General features: G+C 37.2%; 1 protein-coding gene and 1 non-coding gene across 4 annotated transcripts in view; one reads left to right on the top strand and one right to left on the bottom strand.

The window, feature by feature from the left end:
* Positions 1–12,947: 12,947 nt before the first annotated feature.
* Positions 12,948–24,626, bottom strand: part of KIAA2026 (KIAA2026 ortholog) — a 131,766-nt gene continuing 120,087 nt past the window's right edge. For all 3 annotated transcript variants that reach the window (XM_027047167.2, XM_053205128.1, XM_053205127.1), the window contains 2 exons: positions 18,348–18,535; positions 12,948–17,251 (listed from right to left, as the gene is read on the bottom strand). In XM_027047167.2, the coding sequence (XP_026902968.2) occupies positions 13,620–17,251; positions 18,348–18,535 (3,820 nt within the window). In that variant the 3' untranslated portion in view covers positions 12,948–13,619. The remainder of the gene's footprint in view (positions 17,252–18,347; positions 18,536–24,626) is intronic.
* LOC113595904 (U4 spliceosomal RNA) lies at positions 20,689–20,826 on the top strand. Its single transcript, XR_003416560.2, has one exon. It is a non-coding gene; the product is annotated as a U4 spliceosomal RNA (small nuclear RNA).

The following is a 24,626-nucleotide window of genomic DNA, read 5'->3' as shown; positions in this document are numbered from 1 at the left end:
GAATGAAAATGGAATTATTGCAACCAATCCCTCAGAAATACAAGCAATTATCAGGGAATACTATGAAAATTTATATGCCAACAAACTGGACAACCTGGAAGAAATGGACAAATTCCTAAATACCCACACACTTCCAAAACTCAATTAGGAGGAAATAGAAAGCTTGAACAGACCCATAACCAGCAAAGAAATTCAATCAGTTATCAAAAATCTCCCAACAAATAAGAGTCCAGGACCAGATGGCTTCCCTGGGGAATTCTACCAGACATTTAAAGCAGAGATAATACCTATCCTTCTCAAGCTATCCAAAAAATAGAAAGGGAAGGAAAACTTCCAGACTCATTCTATGAAGCCAGTATTACTTTGATTCCTAAACCAGACAGAAACCCAGTAAAAAAAGAGAACTACAGGCCAACATCCCTGATGAATATGGATGCAAAAATTCTCAGTAAGATACTAGCAAATCGAATTCAACAGCATATAAAAAGAATTATTCACCATGATCAAGTGGGATTCATTCCTGGGATGTAGGGCTGGTTCAACATTCACAAATCAATCAATGTGATACATCACATTAATAAAAGAAAAGATAAGAACCATATGATCCTGTCAGTCGATGCAGAAAAGACATTTGACAAAATTCAGCATCCTTTTTTAATAAAAACCTTCGAGAAAGTCGTGGTAGAAGGAACATACTTAAACATCATAAAAGCCATTTATGAAAAGCCCACAGCTAACATCATCCTCAATGGGGAAAAACTGAGAGCTTTCCCCCTGAGATCAAGAACACGACCTAGATGTCCACTCTCACCGCTGTTGTTTAACACAGTGTTGGAAGTTCTAGCATCAGCAATCAGACAACAAAAGGAAATCAAAGGCATCAAAATTGGCAAAGATGAAGTTAAGCTTTCACTTTTTGCAGATGGCATGATATTATACATGGAAAATTGGATAGACTCCACAAAAAGTCTGCTAGAACTGATACATGAATTCAGCAAAGTTGCAGGATACAAAATCAATGTACAGAAATCAGTTGCATTCTTATACACTAATAATGAAGCAACAAAAAAAAAAACAAACAAAGAAACTTATCCCATTCACAATTGCACCAAGAAGCATAAAATACCTAGGGATAAATCTAACCAAAGATGTACAAGATTTGTATACTGAAAACTATAGAAAGGTTATGAAAGAAATTGAAGAAGATATAAAGCAATGGAAATACATTCCGTGCTCATGGACTGGAAGAATAAATATTGTTAAAATGTCAATACTACCCAAAGCTATCTACACATTCAATGCAATCCCAATCAAAATTGCACCAGCATTCTTCTCGAAGCTAGAACAAGAAATCCTAAAATTCATATGGAACCACAAAAGGCCCCGAATAGCCAAAGACATTTTGAAGAAGACCAAAGCACGAGGCATCACAATCCCAGACTTCAGCCCCTACTACAAAGGTGTAATCATCAAGACAGCATGGTTTTGGCACACATAGACCAATGGAATAGAATAGAAACCCCAGAACTAGACCCACAAAAGTACGGCCAACTAATCTTCGACAAAGCAGGAAAGAATATCCAATGGAAAACAGACAGTCTGTTTAACAAATGGTGCTGGGAGAACTGGACAGCAACATGCAGAAGAATGAAACTAGACCACTTTCTTACACCATTCACAAAAATAAACTCAAAATGGATAAAGGACCTGAATGTGAGACAGGAAACCATCAAAACCCTAGAGGAGAAAGCAGGAAAAGACCTCTCTGACCTCAGCCGCAGCAATTTCTTACTTGACACACCCCCAAAGGCAAGGGAATTAAAAGCAAAAGTGAACTATTGGGACCTCATCAAGATAAAAAGCTTCTGCCCTGCAAAGGAAACGATCAACAAAACTAAAAGGCAACCAACGGAATGGGAAAAGATATTTGCAAATGACATATCAGACAAAGGGCTAGTATCCAAAATCTATAAAGAGCTCACCAAACTCCACACCTGAAAACCACATAACCCAGTGAAGAAATGGGCAGAAAACATGAATAGGCACTTGTCTAAAGAAGACATCCAGATGGCCAACAAGCACATAAAAAGATGCTCAACATCGCTCCCCATCAGGGAAATACAAATCAAAACCACACTCAGATATCACCTCACACCAGTCAGAGTGGCCAAAATGAACAAATCAGGAGACTATAGATGCTGGAGAGGGTGTGGAGAAACGGGAACCCTCTTGCACTGTTGGTGGGAATGCAAATTGGTGCAGCCACTCTGGAGAACAGTGTGGAGGTTCCTCAAAAAATTAAAAATAGACCTACCCTACGACCCAGCAGTAGCACTTCTAGGAATTTACCCCAGGGATACAGGAGTACGGATGCATAGGGGCACTTGTACCCCAATGTTTAAACAGCACTCTCAACAATAGCTAAATTATGGAAAGAGCCTAAATGTCCATCAACTGATGAATGGATAAAGAAATTGTGATTTATATATACAATGGAGTACTATGTGGCAATGAGAAGGAATGAAATATGGCCCTTTGTAGCAACGTGGATGGAACTGGAGAGTGTGATGCTAAGTTAAATAAGCCATACAGAGAAGGACAGATTCCATATGTTTCCACTGCTATGTGGATCCTGAGAAACTTAACAGAAGACCATGGGGGAGAGGAAGGGGGAAAAAAAGTTAGAGAGGGAGGGAGCCAAACCATAAGAGACTCTTAAAAACTGAGAACAAACTGAGGGTTGATGGGGGGTGGGAGGGAGGGGAAGGTAGGTGATGGGCATTGAAGAGGGCATCTTTTGGGATGAGCACTGGGTGTTGTATGGAAACTAATTTGACAATAAATTTCATATAATATAAAAAAATTAAAAAAAAAAAAGATACTGTAGTTTGGCTGATGTCTTGCCTTAAATGTTCCAATGGCAGTTTAGCTACTTTGGGCTCCCAAAGCCCTCTCAAAAAAAAAAAATATATATATATATGTAATCAAAAAGGATCAGAGATTTTGGAATGGTATGGAATGGTGCATAATAACATTAATTTTTTTTGTTAACATCTACATGTCATCTCTACTATTGTTTATCTAATATTTATTCTTTCAGTCAACTCATTAAAAAATTTTTTTTGTCTTGAATTTACATCACAACCCTAAATGGAAAATCAGTATCATTTTCCATAAGTAGAAGATAATGCTAAAAATGAAGATAATGAAAGTATTTTTATTCACACCTAGAAGGTTACTGATGATCACAGAAGGCTGTCAACCTGAGACCTGCTCTTTTTATTAAAGAGGGAGATTAGCAAGAATCAAAGAGCTTTCAACATAATTAAAAGACTTGCAAGAGAAAGTTATGACTGCCTCACTGTATGACTTAGCGTTTTTTAATGCTGAATCAGTAAACCACCTAAAGTCATCTTGTATCATCGGAAATACTAGGGTAGCAGAATTGTTTCATTTTCTACAAAAGACATGATTGCACTGAAAAGAAAAAACACTGAATAAACAGACTTCTACACATTGAAAAAAATCATTGAACAAATGCTGAAATACCTACATACTATTCCTGATTCTGTTGTCTTACCACTTAAAATAAGCCTTCTCCCTCCCCTTTTCAAACAAATGAGCTCTAAATAAAGTAAACATCAACAGGCATTTGGTCAGCTCCTTGCAATCCCTAGTCTAAGCCTCAGTCCTCCACCTCTATAGAAGTATGTGTGGCTTGAGCCCCGGACCTCTCCAGCATCTCCAGACCATCATTGCTGAGAGTCCTCTCCTTTACCCATGGAAAAAGGCTCTCTTCACAAAGTCCTTCAAACTAGCATCCTAGGTGATGAACAAGGAGGACTGAGAGATTCCCTGAGGGAGTCTGATTGTTTTTACTGTTAAAAGCAGACACCCTTTCAGGAGAAAAAAAGTCATCTGAAGTGACTGATGCCAAAACATCTTAAGAGCAATTCAGAAGAACATTCTTCATGGCATATTTGGATAAAAACATTCATTTTTAAGAAAGCTTAAAACTGCTATTCTAAGAAGCTGTGCAATGTAAGAAAAAGTGTAGGAAATGAACAGAAGACAATGCTTGACAACTTGAAAACACAAATGAAAGAGGCTTTAAATTATAAAGAGAGCCTATTAAAATCTCTAAAACAGCACTGAAGACAAGTTTGCCTGCTCTCTTTAGAGAAGGTTACATGGATGATGGCAACTTGAAATCAGACAAAGAGAAAGAAAACTGAGACTCCCTAAACTGCCAATCAGAAGTTAACTTGGAGAAATACATTGATGCTATTAATTTTTAAATAAGGCTTGAAGGAGAATGACAAAGACAATCTAAAAAGTGAAGAAAATTAATCAATTGCTTATAATTCAAATAAAAGGTCTCCAAACTGAACAAACACTTTTGCAGTCTAAAAATACTGCTTGAAATTGAGATTCAAAAACTTCAGCTAAAACTTCAAATACTACCTGAACTACACCAAGAACATGCAATGCATATCTGTAGAAAATCCATCAAGGAGAGACTTTACAGTTTAGAAATAAAGAAGAAACTTCCCAAAGTATATGAAGCCGCATACATCAGAAGTATGACTCCTATAGGTAGATGGTCTTGAGAAATAGTTGGAAAGAAGTACTTCCTTTTACCAAAGCTGGATTGTCTCCCATGAGAAAAGAGCACCTTGGCTGAGTCAAATCTCACTGAGCTAAGAAAAAAATCACAACAAACAAAAATTAGCTGAAGAAGTGTAAATTCCAGCTTTTCCCAAGTGGCCTCCACTGCTCCACAGGTAGTCCTGGGCAGAGGCTAGAGAGTATCAGGGGACTTCGTGAATCATCAGGTCCCCAAGGAAAGAGGAAGATTGAACTGTAAGGGCTCAGGTATCTGAGTCACCTGTAAGTTTGATTCAGGTTTATAGTAGCCAAGTCCTAAACATCCACAGCAGGACATCTGTCTTTTCTCTTTAAAAATAATTTAGAGCAGGGGCACCTGGGTGGCTCAGTCGGTTGAGTGTCCGACTTCAGCTCAGGTCATGATCTCACAGTTTGTGGGTTCGAGCCCTGTGTTGTGCTCTGTTCTGACAGCTCAGAGCCTGGAGCCTGCTTCGGATTCTGTGTCTCCCTCTCTCTCTGACCCTCCCCTGCTCACACTCTGTCTGTCTGTCTCTCTCTCAAAAATAAACATTTAAAAAAAATAATTTAGAGCAATCTCTTTTTAGTTTAACTATTGTTACTTAATTGATGCTATATTTGCCCAAATTCAAGTTTGACAGAATTATAATTCCTAAGATAGCGTTTTACCAATCTAGATGGTTTTAATAAAATTCTTATGGACATTAGAACATTTCATTAGATATTACAGAATTAGATCCAAATAAGTATTGTATTTAGATTGAACTAAATGGTCTGCTATTACTTAAGCCACAAATTAAGTTAACTTCTACATAATCAGGGAAAAACATTTAATCAATAAATTCCATTTATATATGTTATGAGCTGTTTGAAGAAATCTGTAAAAATATTTATCTAATAAATTTTGGTTTAAAAAAATATAAAACAAGAAACCCACCAAAAACAAAACCCTAAACCAAATACCACCCCCCCCAACTAAACCTATTAGTCTTTTAACTTTTTTTTAGCACTAGATTCAGATAATTTAGGGCAGATAAAATTTTGTTCATGATATTCTTTGCTGTTACAATGTTTCTAAGTTTTATGCAATCAAAATAAATTCTTTCCCTTAAAAAACATTTTTCTATCCTTCTCAATCCAAATACAGGTTTCCCCAATTATTTGAAAGTAGACAGTTCTTATGAAAACTTTGAAGCCAACATGGGGTAAAATGAAGAGATGATTACCATTAACTACATGGAAAAGTTTTTAGCCATCCCAGATCCCCAAAATAACATCTTAGGCTACTTTGATACCTTAGGACACATCTTGGTAACAGATACAAAGCAAATTGACATAAAGCACAGATACTCACAGGTCAAAGCTATGGCCACTTGAAGCTGAGAAGTTCCCAGGGAAGGAGCTTGGTGGTGCCTCTCACTGCTTGGGGTGCCTGCTGTTTCTATGAAGGCTCAATGCAAAACAAACGATGAGTGCTGGTTTTGCTTTTATCCGTTTTTTTTTTTTTTTGTAAAAGTGAAAATCCTCTTTGGACTTCTTTTGGTTAGCGAAAACAGGTACTAATGCAGGTCTTTTGTAAAAGTAAAGTAGCATGATGTGAACTTTCGAAAATGGTCAGAAACCTGTAGTTTCTCTTTTTCTCACTTCTCTGTTGCAAGCTACCATCACTGCCAGATAAAAGGTCTTCATACTACTTTCTTGACTTACCTAGTAACTTCCTAATTGGCATGTCTCTAGTCAGGTAAATGATAGCAGCTACTATTTATTAAACGTTTACTTTGTGGCAGACTTCGGGCCAAGTGTGTTACATAAATTATTACATGTAATCTTCACAGCAACACTGCAAGGTAAATTAACTGATCTTCATCTTACATGTGAATGTTAATACCTTTGCCTCAAAAGCTTCAGTACCATCCCAATGACTTTCAGAATATTTTTCAGTCCTTTGTCACCCCTACCTATTTTTTAGTCATTCCTCATCAGCCCCCCAACCCATAATATTCTATTCAAACTCAACTGCTATTCCCAAAATGCTCCTTGTGCTTTTCTTTAAAGAAAACTGAGATATAATTGACATATAATATTGTATTCATTTTGGTGTACATGATTTATGTATATATTGTAGAACTATCACATTAAATCTAGTTAACATCTATCACCAGTGATAATTTTTCTTGTGATGAGAACTTTTGATCTACTCTTAGCAACTTCCAAATGTGCAATATAGTACTGTTAATTTACCTGTGCTTTTTAAAGACTCTTTCCAAGTCCAGTTCTAAATATACTTTCAGTCCCAGCACAAATTCCACCTCTTATATGAAACCTCTGGCACCTTACCACTAAATTCCTAAGAGTTCTTTATTCCTCTGATATTTACTTTTAACTTATTGTTACATTCTTTTGTTGTTGTTGTTGTTGTTGTTGTTGTTGTGTGTGTGTGTGTGTGTGTGTGTGTGTGTGTGTTGAGGACAGGGATGTGATCTTATTCATCTATGTTGATCCTACATCTTCTGTATTATACAGTTCTCAACAAATGTGTAGAATTAATTTACATCTCTTTGAATTTAAAGCTTGTTGACAATCATGCTTTCCATTTACATTGATAATTACTTTAAGAATGATATTGAGGATTACACACATAAAAAACATGCATTTCTTTAATACTTCTTTATATATTACTTAACCATAGAATTTTCTCACACTCAGATTTTGTCCCCATGTTAAATTATAAGAACCTGAACTGTGCCATGCCCTTCAACTTTCTTGGTAATGGCATGCATAATAAATACTTATTCAATAAATGAGTAAAAATACCTGGGACAGTGGACAACATTATAGCAACAATCAGGCTTCAGGCTCAGATAATAGCAAAACAACTTTTGGAGTGACTTAAGGTAATTTGTTATCATCTCTATGTTATAATACACTGTAACTTGGATAGTTCATCAAATTTCTTAGATCACTTTCAGAATTTGCTACATTCTCAAGCTTTTAATATCAAAGATTTCTAAATTCACTGTTAATTATATACTGGGGGAAGCAAAAATTTTCACTTATCTAAGTGTACATATTACTATCACTGCTTTAATTATAAAACTATTGAGGTCAATTAATTATTAAATGCACCAATAAAATTGTAGGCTTGAAAGGAAAACTTCTAAACTCTATGAAGCCAGCATTACCTTGATTCCAAAACCAGAAAAAGACCCCACTAAAAAAGGAGAACTATAGACCAATTTCCCTGATGAACGTGGATGCAAAAATCCTCAACAAGATATTAGCCAACCGGATCCAACAATACATTAAAAAAACTGTTCACCACAACCAAGTGGGATTTAAACCTGGGATGCAGGGCTGGTTCAATATCCACAAAACAATCAGTGTGATTCATCACATCAATAAAAGAAAGGATAAGAACCACATGATTTCTCTCAATAGATGCAGAGAAAGCAGAAAGCATTTGACAAAATACAGCATCCTTTCTTCATAAAAACCCTCAAGAAAGTGGGGATAGAAGGATCATACCTTGAGATCATAAAAGCCATATATGAAAGACCCTATGCTAATACCATCCTCAATGGGGAAAAACTGAGAGCTTTCCCTGTAAGGTCAGGAACAAGATAGGGATGTCCACTCTTACCACTGTTATTCAACACAGTATTGGAAGTCTTAGCCTCAGCAATCAGACAACACAAAGAAATAAAAGGCATCCAAATTGGCCAGAAGGAGGTCAAACCTTCACGCTTCGCAGATGACGTGATACTTTATATGGAAAACCCAAAAGATTCAACCAAAAAAACTGCTGGAACTGATCCATGAATTCAGTAAAGTTGCAGGATATAAAATCAATGCACAGAAATCGGTTGCATTCCTATACACCAACAATGAAGCAAGAGAGAAATCAAGAAATTGATCTCTTTTACAATTGCACCAAAAATCATAAAATACCTAGGAATAAATCTGACCAAAGAGGTGAAAAATCTATATATTTAAAACTATAGAAAGCTTATGAAAAAAATTGAAGAAGACACAAAAAAAAAATGGAAAAAGATTCCATGTTCCTGGTTAGGACGAACAAATATTGTTAAGATGTCAATACTACCCAAAGCAATCTACATATTCAATGCAATCCCTACCAAAATAACACCAGCATTCTTCACAGAGCTAGAACAAATAATCTTAAAATTTGTATGGAACCAGAAAAGACCCTGAATAGCCAAAGCAATCTTGAAAAAGAAAACCAAAGCAGGAGGCAACACAAGCCTGGACTTCAAGCTGTATTACAAAGCTGTAATCATCAAGACAGTAGGATACTGGAACAAAAACACTCAGATCAATGGAACAGAATAGAGAACACAGAAATGTACCCACAAACGTATGGCCAACTAATCTTTGACAAAGCAGGAAAGAATATCCATTGGAATAAAGATGGTCTCTTCAGCAAGTGGTGCTGGGAAAACTGGACAGCGACATGCAGAAGAATGAACCTGGACCACTTTCTTACACCGTACACAAAAATAAACTCAAAATGGATGAAAGACCAAATGTAAGACAGGAAGCCATCAAAATCCTCAAGGAGAAAGCAGGAAAAAACCTCTTTGACCTTGGCCACAGCAACTTCTTACTCAACAACTTACTCTCCGGAGGCAAGGGAAACAAGTGCAAAAATGAACTACTGGGACCTCATCAAAATAAAAAGTTTCTGCACAGTGATCGAAACAATCAGCAAAACTAAAAGGCAACCAACAGAATGGGAGAAGATATTTGCAAGTGACATATCAGATAAAGGGTTAGTATCCAAAATCTATAAAGAACTTATCAAACTCAACACCCAAAAAACAAACAATCCAGTGAAGAAATGGGCAAAAAACATGAATAGACACTTCTCCAAAGAAGACATCCAGGTGGCCAACTAACACATGAAAAAATGCTCCACATCACTCATCATCAGGGAAATACAAATCAAAACCACAGTGAGATACCATCTCACACCTGTCAGAATGGCTAACATTAACAACTCAGGCAACAACAGATGTTGGCGAGGTTGCGGAAAAAGAGGATCTTTTGCATTGTTGGTGGGAATGCAAGCTGGTACAGCCACTCTGGAAAACAGTATGGAGGTTCCTCAAAAAATTAAAAATAGAACCACCTTAGACCCAGCAATTGCACTACTAGGCATTTACCAATGGGATACAGGTATGTTTCAAAGGGGCACGTGCACCCCAATGTTTATAGCAGGGCTATCAACAATAGCCAAAGTATGGAAAGAGCCCAAATGTCCACCAACAGATGGAGGGATAAAGAAGATATATATATATATATATATATATATATATATATATATATACACATACACACATACATATACAATGGAGTATTACTCAGCAATGAAAAAGAATGAAATCTTGCCATTTGCAATTACATGAATGGAACTAAAGGGTTACTATGCTAAGTGAAATTAGTCAGAGACAGACAAAAATCATATGACTTTACTCATATGAGGACTTTAAGAGACAAAACAGATGAACATAAGGGAAGGGAAGCAAAAATAATATAAAAACAGGGAGGGGGACAAAACACGAGACTCTTAAATATGGAAAACAAACAGAGGGTTACTGGAGGGGTATGGGAGGGGGGATGGGTAAATGGGTAAGGAGGATTAAGGAATCTACTCCTGAAATCATTGTTGCACTATATGCTAACTTGGATGTAAATTAAAAAAATAAACTAAATTAAATTGGAGGCTTGAAATGGAAGCAGGAATCTAATAGTCCCTTAGTATTTTATATATAATTTTGTTTTTACTATTCACAAAGGAGAATTGATTTTTTTTTCTTTTGAGGAAAAACCATATAGGAAATGAAAGAGCTAACATATCAGAAAGACATGTTATTTCCCTATGTTTTAGCTTAGCATTGAAAATGATGCTGAATATATTCAAATGTCCTATTTCTATACTATTTCTATACTATTTCTATTCTATACCTATTTCTAAACAGTATGGAAACATACTGTTTTAGTACCATGAAGCTTTCAGGTAGCATTGTAGTGACTTTTCTTCCTTTACATGAATGCCTTTATAAACAGTGTTGAAGAATACTTAACGATAACACTGATTACAAAGAACTGAGGAATTTGACTTTGTACTCTTTGGTTGGCCAAGATCCCAGAAATCCACATGATCTACCAAGCTGGAAACAAAAGAAAAAGAATTTGGCTTTTGGTTATATTAAGAAGCTACCTACATTTCTCACTGATTTATACAGCAAACATATTGAATGTCTACTGGGTGCGAGTTACTGAGGTGACAATGATGACTGACAAGGTCTCTCTTTAAAAAGGAAGACAGACATTCAATAATTGCATACAAATCTCATTACAGTAGTGTAGTACTATGCCCTTCTCAATCTATGAATGACTACGATATCATGATGCTGGCTAGGATGAAGTAAGGAGAGGGAGTTATGTAATATGTAATGGGAATATGTAATGAAACATTAAGTCAAAGAGAACTTCTAGGAATGCCTTGAACTTTCTAGAAACTAAAAGAAAACTAGAGTGCAATAAGCAAGGGAATAGGTTGAAAAGAAGCTGGTGAGGTAAGCAGCAATAGATTGAGGCCCCTTTTAATCCCCAAGGGGATGGCAGGGTTGAGGACTGGGGCTTCACTCTAAAAGTTTCACCAGATCACACAGAGTTTCAAAGGTCATATTAGGATTTTGGATTTAGGAGTTAGAAAAGAATTGTGGTTAATAATTAGTTTAGGTCCTTCACTGGGATTAAAGTTGGGCCATAGGTAATTCAGTAAATTAGTTTCTAGAAATGGCTTGGAGAATTCTTTAAAGGGAAAAGATGAATAATTTCTGGTTGTTTTGCTTTAAAAGTTGAGTATGTAAGTACATTTATTTATTGAGCACACCTATGCACAATGCAATTGCATTCCCAAATATCACCCACATTCCCTTGAAATCCAAGGTCTTTCTAAACTGACAGGGAAAGACGGGCAGTGACTACAGAGGAGAACATAGACATGATTGGCAAAGGCACTGTTTTAGAACATAAATATAGATTTTTGAGAGCCTTTAGCAACTTTCCAGGAACATCCTCACACCCTTTCCACTTTGATAACTAATACATTTCAGTGTAGTTTCAAAGGAAGTCTTCAGGCCTACTCTTCCCCATCATTTTTAACCCTAGACTACAACTCCATGTGATGACGTTTAACGTCATTATAAACATAATCTGGATGAATATACAATCACTATCTTAGATAATGGATAAAGATGCAATAAATATAAAATCTATCTTTTTTTGACTTTTTATGCTTTGCCTTCTTAAAAAGATATTTATTTATGACTAAGCAATTATACATTTTTTTTGTGTATTCCTTATGCTGTGTCTTTTTTCCCAGACTTTTAAAAATTTTAATTCCAGTACAGTTAATATACAGTGTTATATTAGTTTTGAGTGCACAGTATAGTGATTTAACAATTCTATACACTACTCAGTGTTCATTGTGATAATAAAATCTATCTTTTATTTAAAATGAGGCATATTCTGAAATATCACAAAGTCAAACCCTGAGAAGAAGCTGCCCCATAAAAATCACTTGTTTTACAACAGAATATAAGTGACTGCTGTGATTGAAAAAAGAACAGCAAACAAAAGCAAAGAATGCTTATAAATAATTGAAGGTGTTCAAATTCATTTGTTATTCTAAATTAAAAAAAGGAAAATTCTTATGTTTTATCATTTTGGAAAATCAGTCAACTATGAAATAATACCTCAATATAAAAACAGACATATCAGGAGGGAAGCTATATATAGGGTACATAAGACCTCTCCATACTACCATCACAACTTCTTGTGAATCTAAATTTGAAAATAAATAACAAAGCATATCTGAGGTGCATAAATACAGACCAAACACATTGGCCTGAAAGATTACTTAATCAATGGGGAATTTGGTGGTGAAATAAGACAAAAAACTTAAAACAATGAAATCCAAAGTGAAATTTTATAATAGAAGTAATGTACAATCATGGAAATTTAAAGCATCAGGTTCAACTAATGGCTCAGGTCTACCACCCACTTGCTGGATGACCTCGGACAACATCACTTAATCTTTCAAGACTACTGTGAAAAGTAAGTAAGATATATGAAGTAAAGTTTGTAAACTGTAAAACCTTGTACAAATGCTAGCCATTAATTCAAATTTCCCACCTTTAATTCCTTTTTGTAAAGGGCTGTCTTCATTTTATATAATGTATTCTTTCAATGGAACAAGAACGCAATTTAAAAACGGTATTCAAACAAAGAAATACAGCAACTCAGTTTATTACATGCAGATTCTTCTGCATTGTTGCTAACAGTTCACTGGTCCAAAATTACTAAAATATTTAAAAAACTATACATTATGTAAACAAAACATAAATAAGACAGCATAGTTCTTTGTACATATAGTTTAGTACAGGTTGTTAGGGATTTAGGAATATGTACAATTTTACAACATGGACTGCATTTTCACAATGCATAAATATGTGTGTGTGTGTGTGTGTGTATACACACACACATACATACATTTATTTATATTTTTACAGAAAACAAAAAACAAGATTTCACTAATGACACAGAATACAATATTGTTGATACACACTGCCATAGTCCAAGTTCAAGAAGAAACATGTCAATTCAAGTGTGCAAAGAGCTAGCCTACTACGAACTAGTGAAACTTGACTTTGTCCAATCTATGCAATACAGACAGGTAGATTCTATTTTAAACAACTTTGGAAAACATACTCATACCAATGAGTTAAATGGAACAGATCTTTTTCTCCCAAAGGAAACAAAGCCTTGTTGCAAGCTAATGAAAAGATACATTAAAACACACAGAACTATGTATAGTATGTTTTCAACAGTATAATAAAGTTAAAATTTTTATGGGAGTCAAAACAATGCCCCATTATTTAAAAACTGGCTCATTTAGTCTAAATTCAGGATGCAGCTGTGTTGGGCTTCTCTAAGTCAGATGAGTGAAAAGCAGGGAAGACAGAGGCAGGATTTCGACTAGCAGATACAACAATTTGAGAGAGAGAGGAGGAGAGAGAAGAAACCTTAGATGCTGGAGGATTTATGGTATTCAAAATGGCTCCTTCTGGGCTAACCAACAATTTTTTGACTGATGTGTCCAGATGAAATACTGATGTGCTACTTGGCAGTGGAGGATTAGTAGAACAAATGGCAGAAACCAAAGAGGTCTTAGCCAAAAGAGTAGCTGGAGGAGACTTAATTACTGAAGTCAATGACACTGTTGGTGCGGGAAGTGGAACAGACACTTTAGCAGTTGTGTTTATGATCTGTGATGTTGTATGTACTGTGGGTAGAGGACTGACATTCCCAAGAGAGTTTATAATTTTTGTAGAACTTCTTAGAGAATGCTTCACAGGTTGCCCACTTAAAGAATTATTTGATGCTAGTGTGATCTGGGCAGGGTTATCTACTGATATAGCCGGAAGGCCTTGGCCACTGTTAAGAACTAAGGGAGGTCCATATTTTGGATTAGTAGATATAAGAAGAACATGGCTACCAGCTCCAAGACCTTGTGGTGGGACAATAAACCGGGTTCCATTAATCATGATCTGAGTACCAGGTGCCAAAGGTGTACTGGTGTTGATGACTATTTTTTGCTGAATATAAGGTTCACTGAACTGACCCCCTATCACACTATTCACTTTTGATGGTGCTGTAGCAGTGTGAATGGCAGAGCCACCAGGAGCAGAACTGTAACTTGAGGTTGATTTTACTAAAGCAGAGGACATTTGCTGGTTTGGCAGAGAAGCAAAATTGGAAATATTAATTACTTTACCTAGACTTTGTGAAAGGGATGGCAATTCAGTTTGAGGTTTATTTGTGTTTATATTTGTTGGCACTGTAGTTAAAATCCCTGGTGACTGAATCTGGACAGAAGTCCGAGATTGTCTTTTAGAAAGAGATATAGAACATGTGGCTCCTGGTACAGTTGCCACTTGTGGAACTGTGTTGATTATTTTAGGGGATACAGTCACAGGTGTAGGTAAGGCAACAGTAACAGGGATCTGCAAAGCTGATGTTAAACATTTAGGAGACACTGTTGGTTGTGTAGTTGAAATCAGAACAGATGATGCAAGATGTCCTGTTTTCACAGTTGATATAGCCACAGTGTTTCCGAGATTTGACGTGCAAAGTCTATTTGACAAAATAGGCATAATTCTTGAAGAGGTATCATTTCCACTGACTAAAACAGGAGGTCGTGTCCCAACGGAAGCAGAGGCTGAGGTCACTGAAAGAGAACCCAAAGACACGTTTGCTCCTGTTACTGAAAACATGTTTACTGCTCTTGTTGCAGAAACCATTGATTCATTAAGAGGAGTAATATTTTGACTCACAAAACTTGAGCTTACTGGAATTGAATTACAACTTGTTGACAATGGCAAAACATAGCCCTTGGTACTTTTTTCTTCTCCTTTTGGGGTTACATTTTGCAATATGTTAATTGATGGTATAGGTGGCACACTGCCTGAAGTGTTTACAATTGCTTGACCTATGTTTAGTCCAATTTTCACATCTTTTATCTGAGATACAGTTGGTGATGAATTTATTTTTATTGGTGCTCCCACTGTTGATGGAATTAGTACTATCTGGGGTTGTTCTGGAGTCTTAACATATGTTTTACTCAAGGGGGGAGAAAGAGTTTGTTTTAATGGTTCTGCCACAATAGTTGGAGTTGAAGTGCCACTGGGAATTGGAGCATTAATAAAAACTAATTTCTGGGCAGAAACACCAGTAGATGTTGGTGCAGGTGTCACATTAATTGCAGTTCCACTGCTAGAAGAAAGAACAGATGGAGCTGACACCAGCATAAGTTTGTGAACTGCAGTTGCACTGATCACATCACCATTTGTTGCTGCTGTTGCTTCTGATCTTGTAACAGGGAAACTTTTTGTGAAATAATCTCCCTGTTGTTTATTTGGAGTATGAATAACATTCGTACTGGTTTGTCCAAAACCTCCTGTTGATACACTAATTACATTTACTGAATTATTTGCTGTTGATGATAGTAGAGTGCCAGAAGAAAGAGAGGACTTTAAGGGAGAAGGTGGCATATGTGAAGCTTTATCTATCACGTGGCCCAAATTACCACCGCAGGAAGACTGGCCTAATGTAAGCTTGAGATTCTTTCCCACTGATGGATTAAAGCTAGATGGAATGGAATCAGAAGTTGATGTTTGGCTAAAAGATGGGAGACTAGATGTAGTAGTCACTCCAACTGAGGGTGAAAAAACAGAGGATGATGAAGTTGTTGATTTGGGTACCAGAAATGCCTGAAGCTGAGGAGCAAAAGTGAAAACTGAACTTGAAGATAAGCTATTGGGTGAATTTTGATCTGGACTGGTCTGTACTTTTACAACTCCAGTGTTCCCACCTCGTGTCCTAACAAGAATTGACTGTGAATCTCTTATACACACAGTTTTCAGTTCTTGCTTTACTTCAGAAGAATCAGGAGTTTGTTGTGCAAAAGAGTTGAGGGAACTACCAGGATTTGTAGATCCACTTAGTGTTGTTGCTGATAACAGAGGCTGAACTGTTGAGGAAATGGTGGATGAAACAATGGGCTGGGAAAATGTGGCTGCTGAAACTGCATTCTTGACTTTTCCTGACTCACTCTGGCTAGTCTTAACTGGTGGTGTTAATAAATTACTTATGGAGGTTACAGGTGACAAAGGTTGTGGCCTATCACTATTTGACAAAGGTGTAATTGTCCTATTGAAAAGTATATTAGGTAGCTGGGTAGAAACAGTTCCTGCTGAGCTGACAAGAACTGATGCTAAAGAAGAGTTTACATTTGTTGTCTGCAGGAAAGATGAACAAGGTTGTTCTGTACTTTTCTGTTGAAGTGGCGGTACTTCTTTTGCAACTGCTTTCCCTTCCTTGTGCTGAATCACAAAATTCTTAGGCAGAATGAGAACCTGTTGCATGATTTTTTCTCCTGTTTTAGAATCTAGCACAGGTTGCATCTGAATCTTTACAGAGCTGTTATGGAGATCTATGGGCAACCACTGGCCACAGGGCACTTTGTATACCATTTGTAAAGGACCTTTTGTACTGGTGTGGCAGGTCAATGCTGGCTTTATAGGACTTGCTTCTGGAGGAGATATAACTGGTTTTTCCAAAGCAGGAGCAGTTTTATCTGTGGAAGGGGGCAGTTGATTTGTTAAGGTCACTTTGTTCCCAATATTCTTTGCAAGCAAGGCCTGAATAGGTTTGGTCCCTTTCTGGAGAATAGATACTGGTGTTGAATCCACTGAGGCAAACGACTCTGGAAACAGTGGCTCTGTATGCTTGAATTCATTCAAATAGTCAATCTGCACCTCACCTTCTGCATTCTCAACTGTTGTCTCATTTGTGCTTAACTTTGCTTTCTTCCTTGGGGAAAGATCTTTTGTGCTATCATCCACATAATTAGTTTGTTTTGACTGTCGTTTAAGTGTTTTAGGCAGCATCTTTGCAATATCTTTAGAAGGCAATTCCTTTTTCAACAACTTGCTTCTGGCCATAGGAAAATCTATTTCAGACAGTTTCATGTCATCTGAAAATTATAAAAGCAAACACTGTGTTTAAATAAAACAGCAACTGAATAGCAATAAGACCAATTATAAAAAAGCAAGTCAATCTTTGAACTGGAATTTTATTAAGAAATCTACTACAGGGTGATTTCAAAGTCTCAGCACCCTGATTAGAAAATTAAGGTAAGGTGATCTTTGACATGGCAATCTTGATAGCACAACCCATTCCCAACTATGTATTAATGACAGAATTTTTTTTTGTTCAAACTCTAAGTCTGCTGCAATACAAACACAAAGGAAAATTTACATCTCTTAAAGAGATACTCAGGCCAGCAATTAGAGCTCAGAATTTAGATCTGAAAGGGAATACAGTCTAGTTCTTTTCTTCTAGATAAGGAAATCATGAAATCAAAGAGAGATAGTTCTCCATTCTAATTTTGAGAGACTCTAAAGGAGTTTCTGGGGTTAATTATTCCTACAGTAAAAAAATTATGTTCATATCAGTCAAACTGGGTTGATGAGAAGCTACTCTTTTTCAAGTCACCAAGGACATGAAAAACAACAGGTTAAAAAATTACTAACCACAAATTTTCACACTAACCTATTATATAACTAAATAAAGTTATTTAACTAGATTTAAAGAATAATATAATCTGATAAACTGAAATGAATTATAGATAATCTAATCTAGCCCCCTTATGATGATATGTCCACTCTGGGGTCTCATTAGGCCATCAACCTTGGTCATTCCTCATAAAAAATCTTCCCAGATTAGGGACTTGTCAAATTCCATTTAAACCAAACATCAAAAACAGTGCTTCAAAAATAGTAATAATAAAAAGATGATGAACTTATTTTAGAGGGATTGTATATTAAAGACGTGTGGTCTATAATGAGCAAAGACATGCCTACAGTTTGGAGGCAGGCACTGGCTCCAGAAACTCCTAGAAATGTAATGATCCCAAGGAACCTTTACAAGGACACAGGACACCTTCAAAACATGGCAGATTTTCCTAATTAATACACATCATTAACCAGATTAACCTTTATCTCCACAAAAGATACTAAAACTTCTCTTTGTGGTTTTAGTGTTGATTTAAAGAAAGTTTTAATACTTACCTGAATCAAAGTTATCTTTCTCCAGGATATCCAAAGGTTCTGTCACCTCTACAGACTTACTAATTTCTACTTTAGGAGATTCTTTTCCAGGATCTCCTTCACCTTCTTCAGTAGTCCACAGTTCTCTAGTAAATTTATCATGATCAGGCTGTCTTCTGAAATCATCGTAGTCTTTCTTTAGGCGGCTCCTGAAATAAAATGCCCAACAAACAACACATACATCTTAAACTCTTGGAAGCTAAACTAACTTTTAGTAATTTAAACTTTATTTTGAAATATTTTCAATTAAGTCGCTAAAAGCTATGTTTTAATCTCAAGTGTGTCTAAGATGCTTGGTTCAGTCTTACCAACAATTATCATTAAAGAAGAGAAAACCTAGGGGGTAGGCATAAGAAACCAGAAAGGATTATATTTATAACTTCAGAATACAGTGTTTGAATATACCACCAATTTGTCTTTTTAAATGCTATTAGACCTATTAAATGAGAGAAATTTCTAGCTGCATGGACAAAAATAGATTTGAAATATTTTCATAATTACTGATTATAATATAGTAAAAAATGCCATTTAAAAAAGTTAATCAAATCCTAAACACTTTACCAGCAAATGAATGAAGTAAAGTTGCAGGATACAAAATGAATACCCAGAAATTGATAGTATTCCTATATATTAATAACAAAATAGCATAAGGAGAAATTAAGAAAACAATTCCTTTTACAATTGCATCAAAAAGAATGAAATATCTAGGAATAGGCTTAACCAAAGAGGTGAAAGACATGTACTCTAAAAACTTTAACACACTGATGAAAGAAATTGAAGATGACACAACTAAAAAAATATTCCATGCTCATGGATTGGGAGAATATTATTAAATGTTCATACTGCCCAAAGCAATCTACAGATTCCAAGACAATCACTATCAAAATACCAACAGCATTTTTCACAAAGCTAGGGGAAACAGTACTAAAATATGTACAGAACTACAAAGACCCCGAATTGCCAAAACAATCTTGAGAAACAAAAACAAAGCTATAGGAATCACAATTCCAGATTTCAAGATATACTACAAAGCTGAAGTAATCAAAACAGTATGGTAATGGGGCACAGGGGTGGCTCGGTGGGTTAAGCGTCAAACTTTGGCTTAGGTCATGATCTCATAGATCGTGGGTTTGAGCCCCATGTCGGGCTCTGTGCTGACAGCTCAGAGCCTGGAGACTGCTTCGGATTCTTTATCTCCCTCTCTCTCTGCCCCTCCCTTGCTCGCACTCTGTCTTTCTCTCACAAATAAATAAACATTAAAAAAAAATAGTATGGTACTGACACAAAAACAGATACACACATCAAGGGAACAGAATAAAAACCCCAGATACAAACCTATACTTATATGGTCAACTAATTTATGACAAAAAAGGCAAGATATACAATGGGAAAAAGTCTCTTCAATAAATGGTGCTTGGAAGACTGAACAGCCACATGTAAAAGAATTAAACTGGGGGCGCCTGGGTGGATCAGTGGGTTAAGTATCTGACTTCGGCCTAGGTCATGATCTCGTGATTCGTGAGTTCGAGCCCCGTGTTGGGCTCTGGCAGCTTGGAGCCTGGAGCCTGCTTCAGATTCTGTGTCTTCCTCTCTCTCTGCCCCTCCCCTGCTCATGCTCTGTCTCTCAAAAATAAATAAATGTTAAAAAAGAAATTTTAAAGAATGAAGCTGAACCACTTTCTAATGCCACACATAAAAATAAACCCAAAATAGATCAAGACCTAAATGTGAGATCTGAAAGTATAAAAATCTTAGAAGAGGACACAGGCAGTAATTTCTCTAACATCAGCATGGCAACATTTTTCTAGATTTGTCTCCTAAAACAAGGGAAACAAAAGCAAAAATTAACTACTGGGACTAAACAAAAATAAAAAGCTTCACAGTGAAGGAAACAATCAATGAAACAAAAAGGCAACCTAATAAATGGAAAAATATTTGCAAATGATATATCCAATAAAGGGTTACTAACCAAAACATAAAAAAAAAACTTCTACAACTCAATACCAAAAAGCAAACAATCTGATTAAAAAATGGGCAGAGGACCTTAATTGACATTTCTCTAAAGAAGACCATATAGATGGCCAAGAGACATATGAAAAGATGCTCAATATCATCAGAGAAACACAAATCAAAACTACAATGAGATATCACCTTACACCTGTAAGAATGGCTAAAATCAAAAAGTTAAGAAGTAACAAGAGTTGGTGAGAAAAAGGAACCCTTGTACACTGTTGGTGGGAATGTAAATTGGGGCAGATACTGTGGAAAACAGTATGAAGGTTAATCAAAATTTAAAGATAGAAGCTTTGCACAGTGGGAGTATCATAGCCAATGAGGTTTATCTGAGGCATGATTATTGCTAATTGAAAACTTTTCCCAATATCTTGCCAGGATGATTTAAAATATAGTCAGCATTGGCAATTTTTGAAAAAAAGAAATTAAAAATAGAAATAACATATGATCCAATAATTCCATTAGTGGGTGTTTGCCCAAAGAAAACAAAAACACTATAAAGGAAATAAGCACCCCTGTGTTCACTGCAGCATTATTTACAATAGCCAAGCTTTGGAAGCAACCTAAATGTCCATCGATAGACAAACAGATAAGGAAGACATGGTATATATTATGTGTACACACACACACACACACACACACACACACACACACACACTGGAACATTATGCAGCCATGAGAAAGGATGAGATCTTGCCATTTGCGATAACATGGATGAACCCAGAGGATATTCTGCCCAGTGAAATAAGTCAGAGAAAGAAAAATACCGTAAGATTACACTCACATGTGAAATCTAAAAAACAAATGAAGGGACTTTTCAGAAGATGGCGGCGCAGGAGGACACTGGGCACACTGCGTCCTGATGATCACCTAGATTCCACCCATATCTGCCTAATTTACCCAGAACACTGCCAGAAGACTAGCAGAACGGACTCTCCGGAGCCAAGCGTAGACGAGAGGCCCATGGAAGAGGGTAGGAAGGGCAGAGAGGCAGTGCGAGCTACAAAGACTGGCGGGAGGGAGCCAGGGCGGTGGAGGGGCAGCCAGCACACCCGGCAAGGCAGAGCCCCAGAGTCTGGCTTGCAAAAGTGGAGGGGCCGGATGGAGTGTGTTCTGACAGCCAGTGGGACTTAACATCTGGAATTTTACAAGTCAACAGCTCTGCTTGGAGACGGGAGGGCTAAAGGACAACAGGAGGAAGAGTTGTTGAACCCCGGAGGACAGAGCTCAGCTTGGCAGGAAACAAAGGCGCTGGGAAGCGCCATCTCCCTCGCCCATCCCCCAGCCAAAATCCCAAAGGGAACCAGTTCCCGTCACAAACTTGCTTGCACCGGGCAAACACCCAACGCTGTGCTTCTGCGGATCCATCCCTCCAATGGGTCTGCCTCCCTCCCGGTGCCACAGGACCCCTCCCCAAGCGGACCACTGAAGGCAAAGCGAGCTATGCCCGCCCCTCCTGCCCCTGTGCACCTTGCGGATCCACCCCGGCTAATAGGCCAGATCCCATAGAAGCAGCACCACAAGCCTGGCAGTGTGCAAGTAGCCCAGACAGGGGCCACACCACTCCACAGTGAGTCCTGCCCCTGGGAGAGAAGATAAGGCACACACCAGTCTGACTGTGGCCCCATCGGTGGGCTGGGGGCAGACATCAGGTCTGACTGCGCCTGCCTACAAACACAAGTTACTCCAGACAACACAGTGGAAGAGCCCTGCAGTTCCCTGCCACCCCAGGGACTATCCAAAATGACAAAACAGAATTCCCCTCAAAAGAAACTCCAGGAAGTAGGACAGCTAACGAACTGATCAAAAATGATTTAAGCAATATAGCAGAAAATGAATTTAAAATAATATTCATAAAATTAATTGCTGGGCTTGAAAAAAGTATAGAGGACAGCAGAGAATCTATTACTATGGAGATCAAGGGACTAAGAAACAGGAGGAGCTAAAAAATGCTCTAAATGAGCTGCAAAATAAAATGGGAGGCGACCACAGCTCGGACTGAAGAGGCAGAGGAGAGAAATAGGTGAATTAGAAGATAAAATTATGGAAAAAGATGAAGCTGAGAAAAAGAGAGATAAAAGATTCCAGGAGTATGAGGGGAGACTTAGAGAACTAAGTGACATAATTAAATGAAATAATATATGCATAATTGGGATTCCAGAGGAGGAAGAGAGAGGGAAAGGTGCTGAAGGTGTACTTGAAGAAATCATAGGTGAGAACTTCCCTGAACTGGGGAAGGAAAAAGACATTGAAATCCAAGAGGCACAGAGAACTCCCTTCAGACGTAACTTGAATCGATCTTCTGCATGACATATCATAGTGAAACTGGCAAAGTACAAGGATAAAGAGAAAATTCTGAAAGCAGCTAGGGATAAACGTGCTCTAACATAGAAAGGGAGACTGATAAGGCTCGTGACAGATCTGTCTACTGAAACTTGGCAGGCCAGAAAGGAATGGCAGGAAATCTTCAATGTGCTGAACAGAAAAAAAATGCAGCCGAGAATCCTTTATTCAGCAAGTCTGTCATTTAGTATAGAAGGAGAGATAACTGTCTTCCCAAAACAGACAAAAACTGAAGGAATTCGTCACCACTAAACCAGCCTTACAAGAGATCCTAAGGGGGATCCTGTGAGACAAAATACCAGAGACATCGCTACAAGCACAAAACCTACAGACATCACAATGACTCCAAACCCATATCTTTCTATAACACTGACAGTAAATGGACTAAATGCACCAACCAAAAGAAAAAGGTTATCAGAATGGATAAAAAAAACAAGGCCCGTCTATTTGCTGTCTACAAGAGACTCATTTTAGACCTAAGGACACCTTCAGATTGAAAGTGAGGGGATGGAGGACTATCTATCATGCTACTGGAAGTCAAAAGAAAGCTGGAGTGGCCACACTTCTATCGGACAAACTAGACTTTAAATTAAAGGCTGTAACAAGAGATGAAGAACGTTATATAATAATTACAGGGTCTATCCATCAGGAAGAGCTAATAATTATAAATGTCTATGTGCTGAATATGGGAGCTCCCAAATATATAAAACAATTAATCACAAATATAAGCAACCTTATTGATAAGAATGTGGTAATTGCAGGGGACTTTAATACTCCAGTTACAACATTGGACAGATCATCTAGACACAGGATCAATAAAGAAACAAGGGCCCTGAATGATACATTGGATCAGATGGACTTGACAGATATATTTAGAACTCTGCATCCCAAAGCAACAGAATATACTTTCTTCTCGAGTGCACATGGAACATTCTCCAAGATAGATCACATACTGGGTCACAAAACAGCCCTTCATAAGTATACAAGAATGGAGATCATACCATGCATACTTTCAGACCACAATGTGATGAAGCTTGAAATCAACCACAGGAAAAAGTCTGGAAAACCTCCAAAAGCATGCAGGTTAAAGAACACCCTACTAAAGAACGAATGGGTCAACCAGACAATTAGAGAAGAAATTAAAAAATATATGGAAACAAATGAAAATGAAAATACAACAATCCAAACGCTTTTGATGCAGTGAAGGCAGTCCTGAGAGGAAAATACATTGCAATCCAGGCCCATCTAAAGAAACAAGAAAAATCCCAAATACAGAATCTAACAGCACACCTAAAGGAAATAGAAGCAGAACAGCAAAGACACCCCAAACCCAGCAGAAGAAGAGAAATAATAAAGATCAGAGCAGAAATGAACAACATAGAATCTAAAAAAACTGTAGAGCTGATCAATGAAACCAAGAGTTGGTTTTTTGAAAAAATAAACAAAACTGATAAACCTCTAGCCAGGCTTCTCAAAAAGAACAGGGAGATGACCCAAATAGATAAAATCATGAATGAAAATGGAATTATTACAACCAATCCCTCAGAAATACAAGCAATTATCAGGGAATACTATGAAAACTTATATGCCAACAAACTGGACAACCTGGAAGAAATGGACAAATTCCTAAACACCCACACCTTTCCAAAACTCAAACAGGAAGAAACAGAAAGCTTGAACAGACCCATAAACAGTGAAGAAATTCAATCAGTTATCAAAAATCTCCCCAACAAATAAGAGTCCAGGACCAGATGGCTTCCCTGGGGAATTCTACCAGACATTTAAAGCAGAGATAATACCTATCTTTCTCAAGCTGTTCCAAAAATAGAAAGGGAAGGAAAACTTCCAGACTCATTCTATAAAGCCAGCATTACTTGATTCCTA

This window comes from Acinonyx jubatus, chromosome D4, assembly GCF_027475565.1.
Source record: "Acinonyx jubatus isolate Ajub_Pintada_27869175 chromosome D4, VMU_Ajub_asm_v1.0, whole genome shotgun sequence".
In the NCBI taxonomy this organism is placed as follows: Eukaryota; Metazoa; Chordata; class Mammalia; order Carnivora; family Felidae; genus Acinonyx; species Acinonyx jubatus.
The sequence above is the reverse complement of the archived record's forward strand: the minus strand, read 5'-3'. Positions and strand labels throughout refer to the sequence as shown.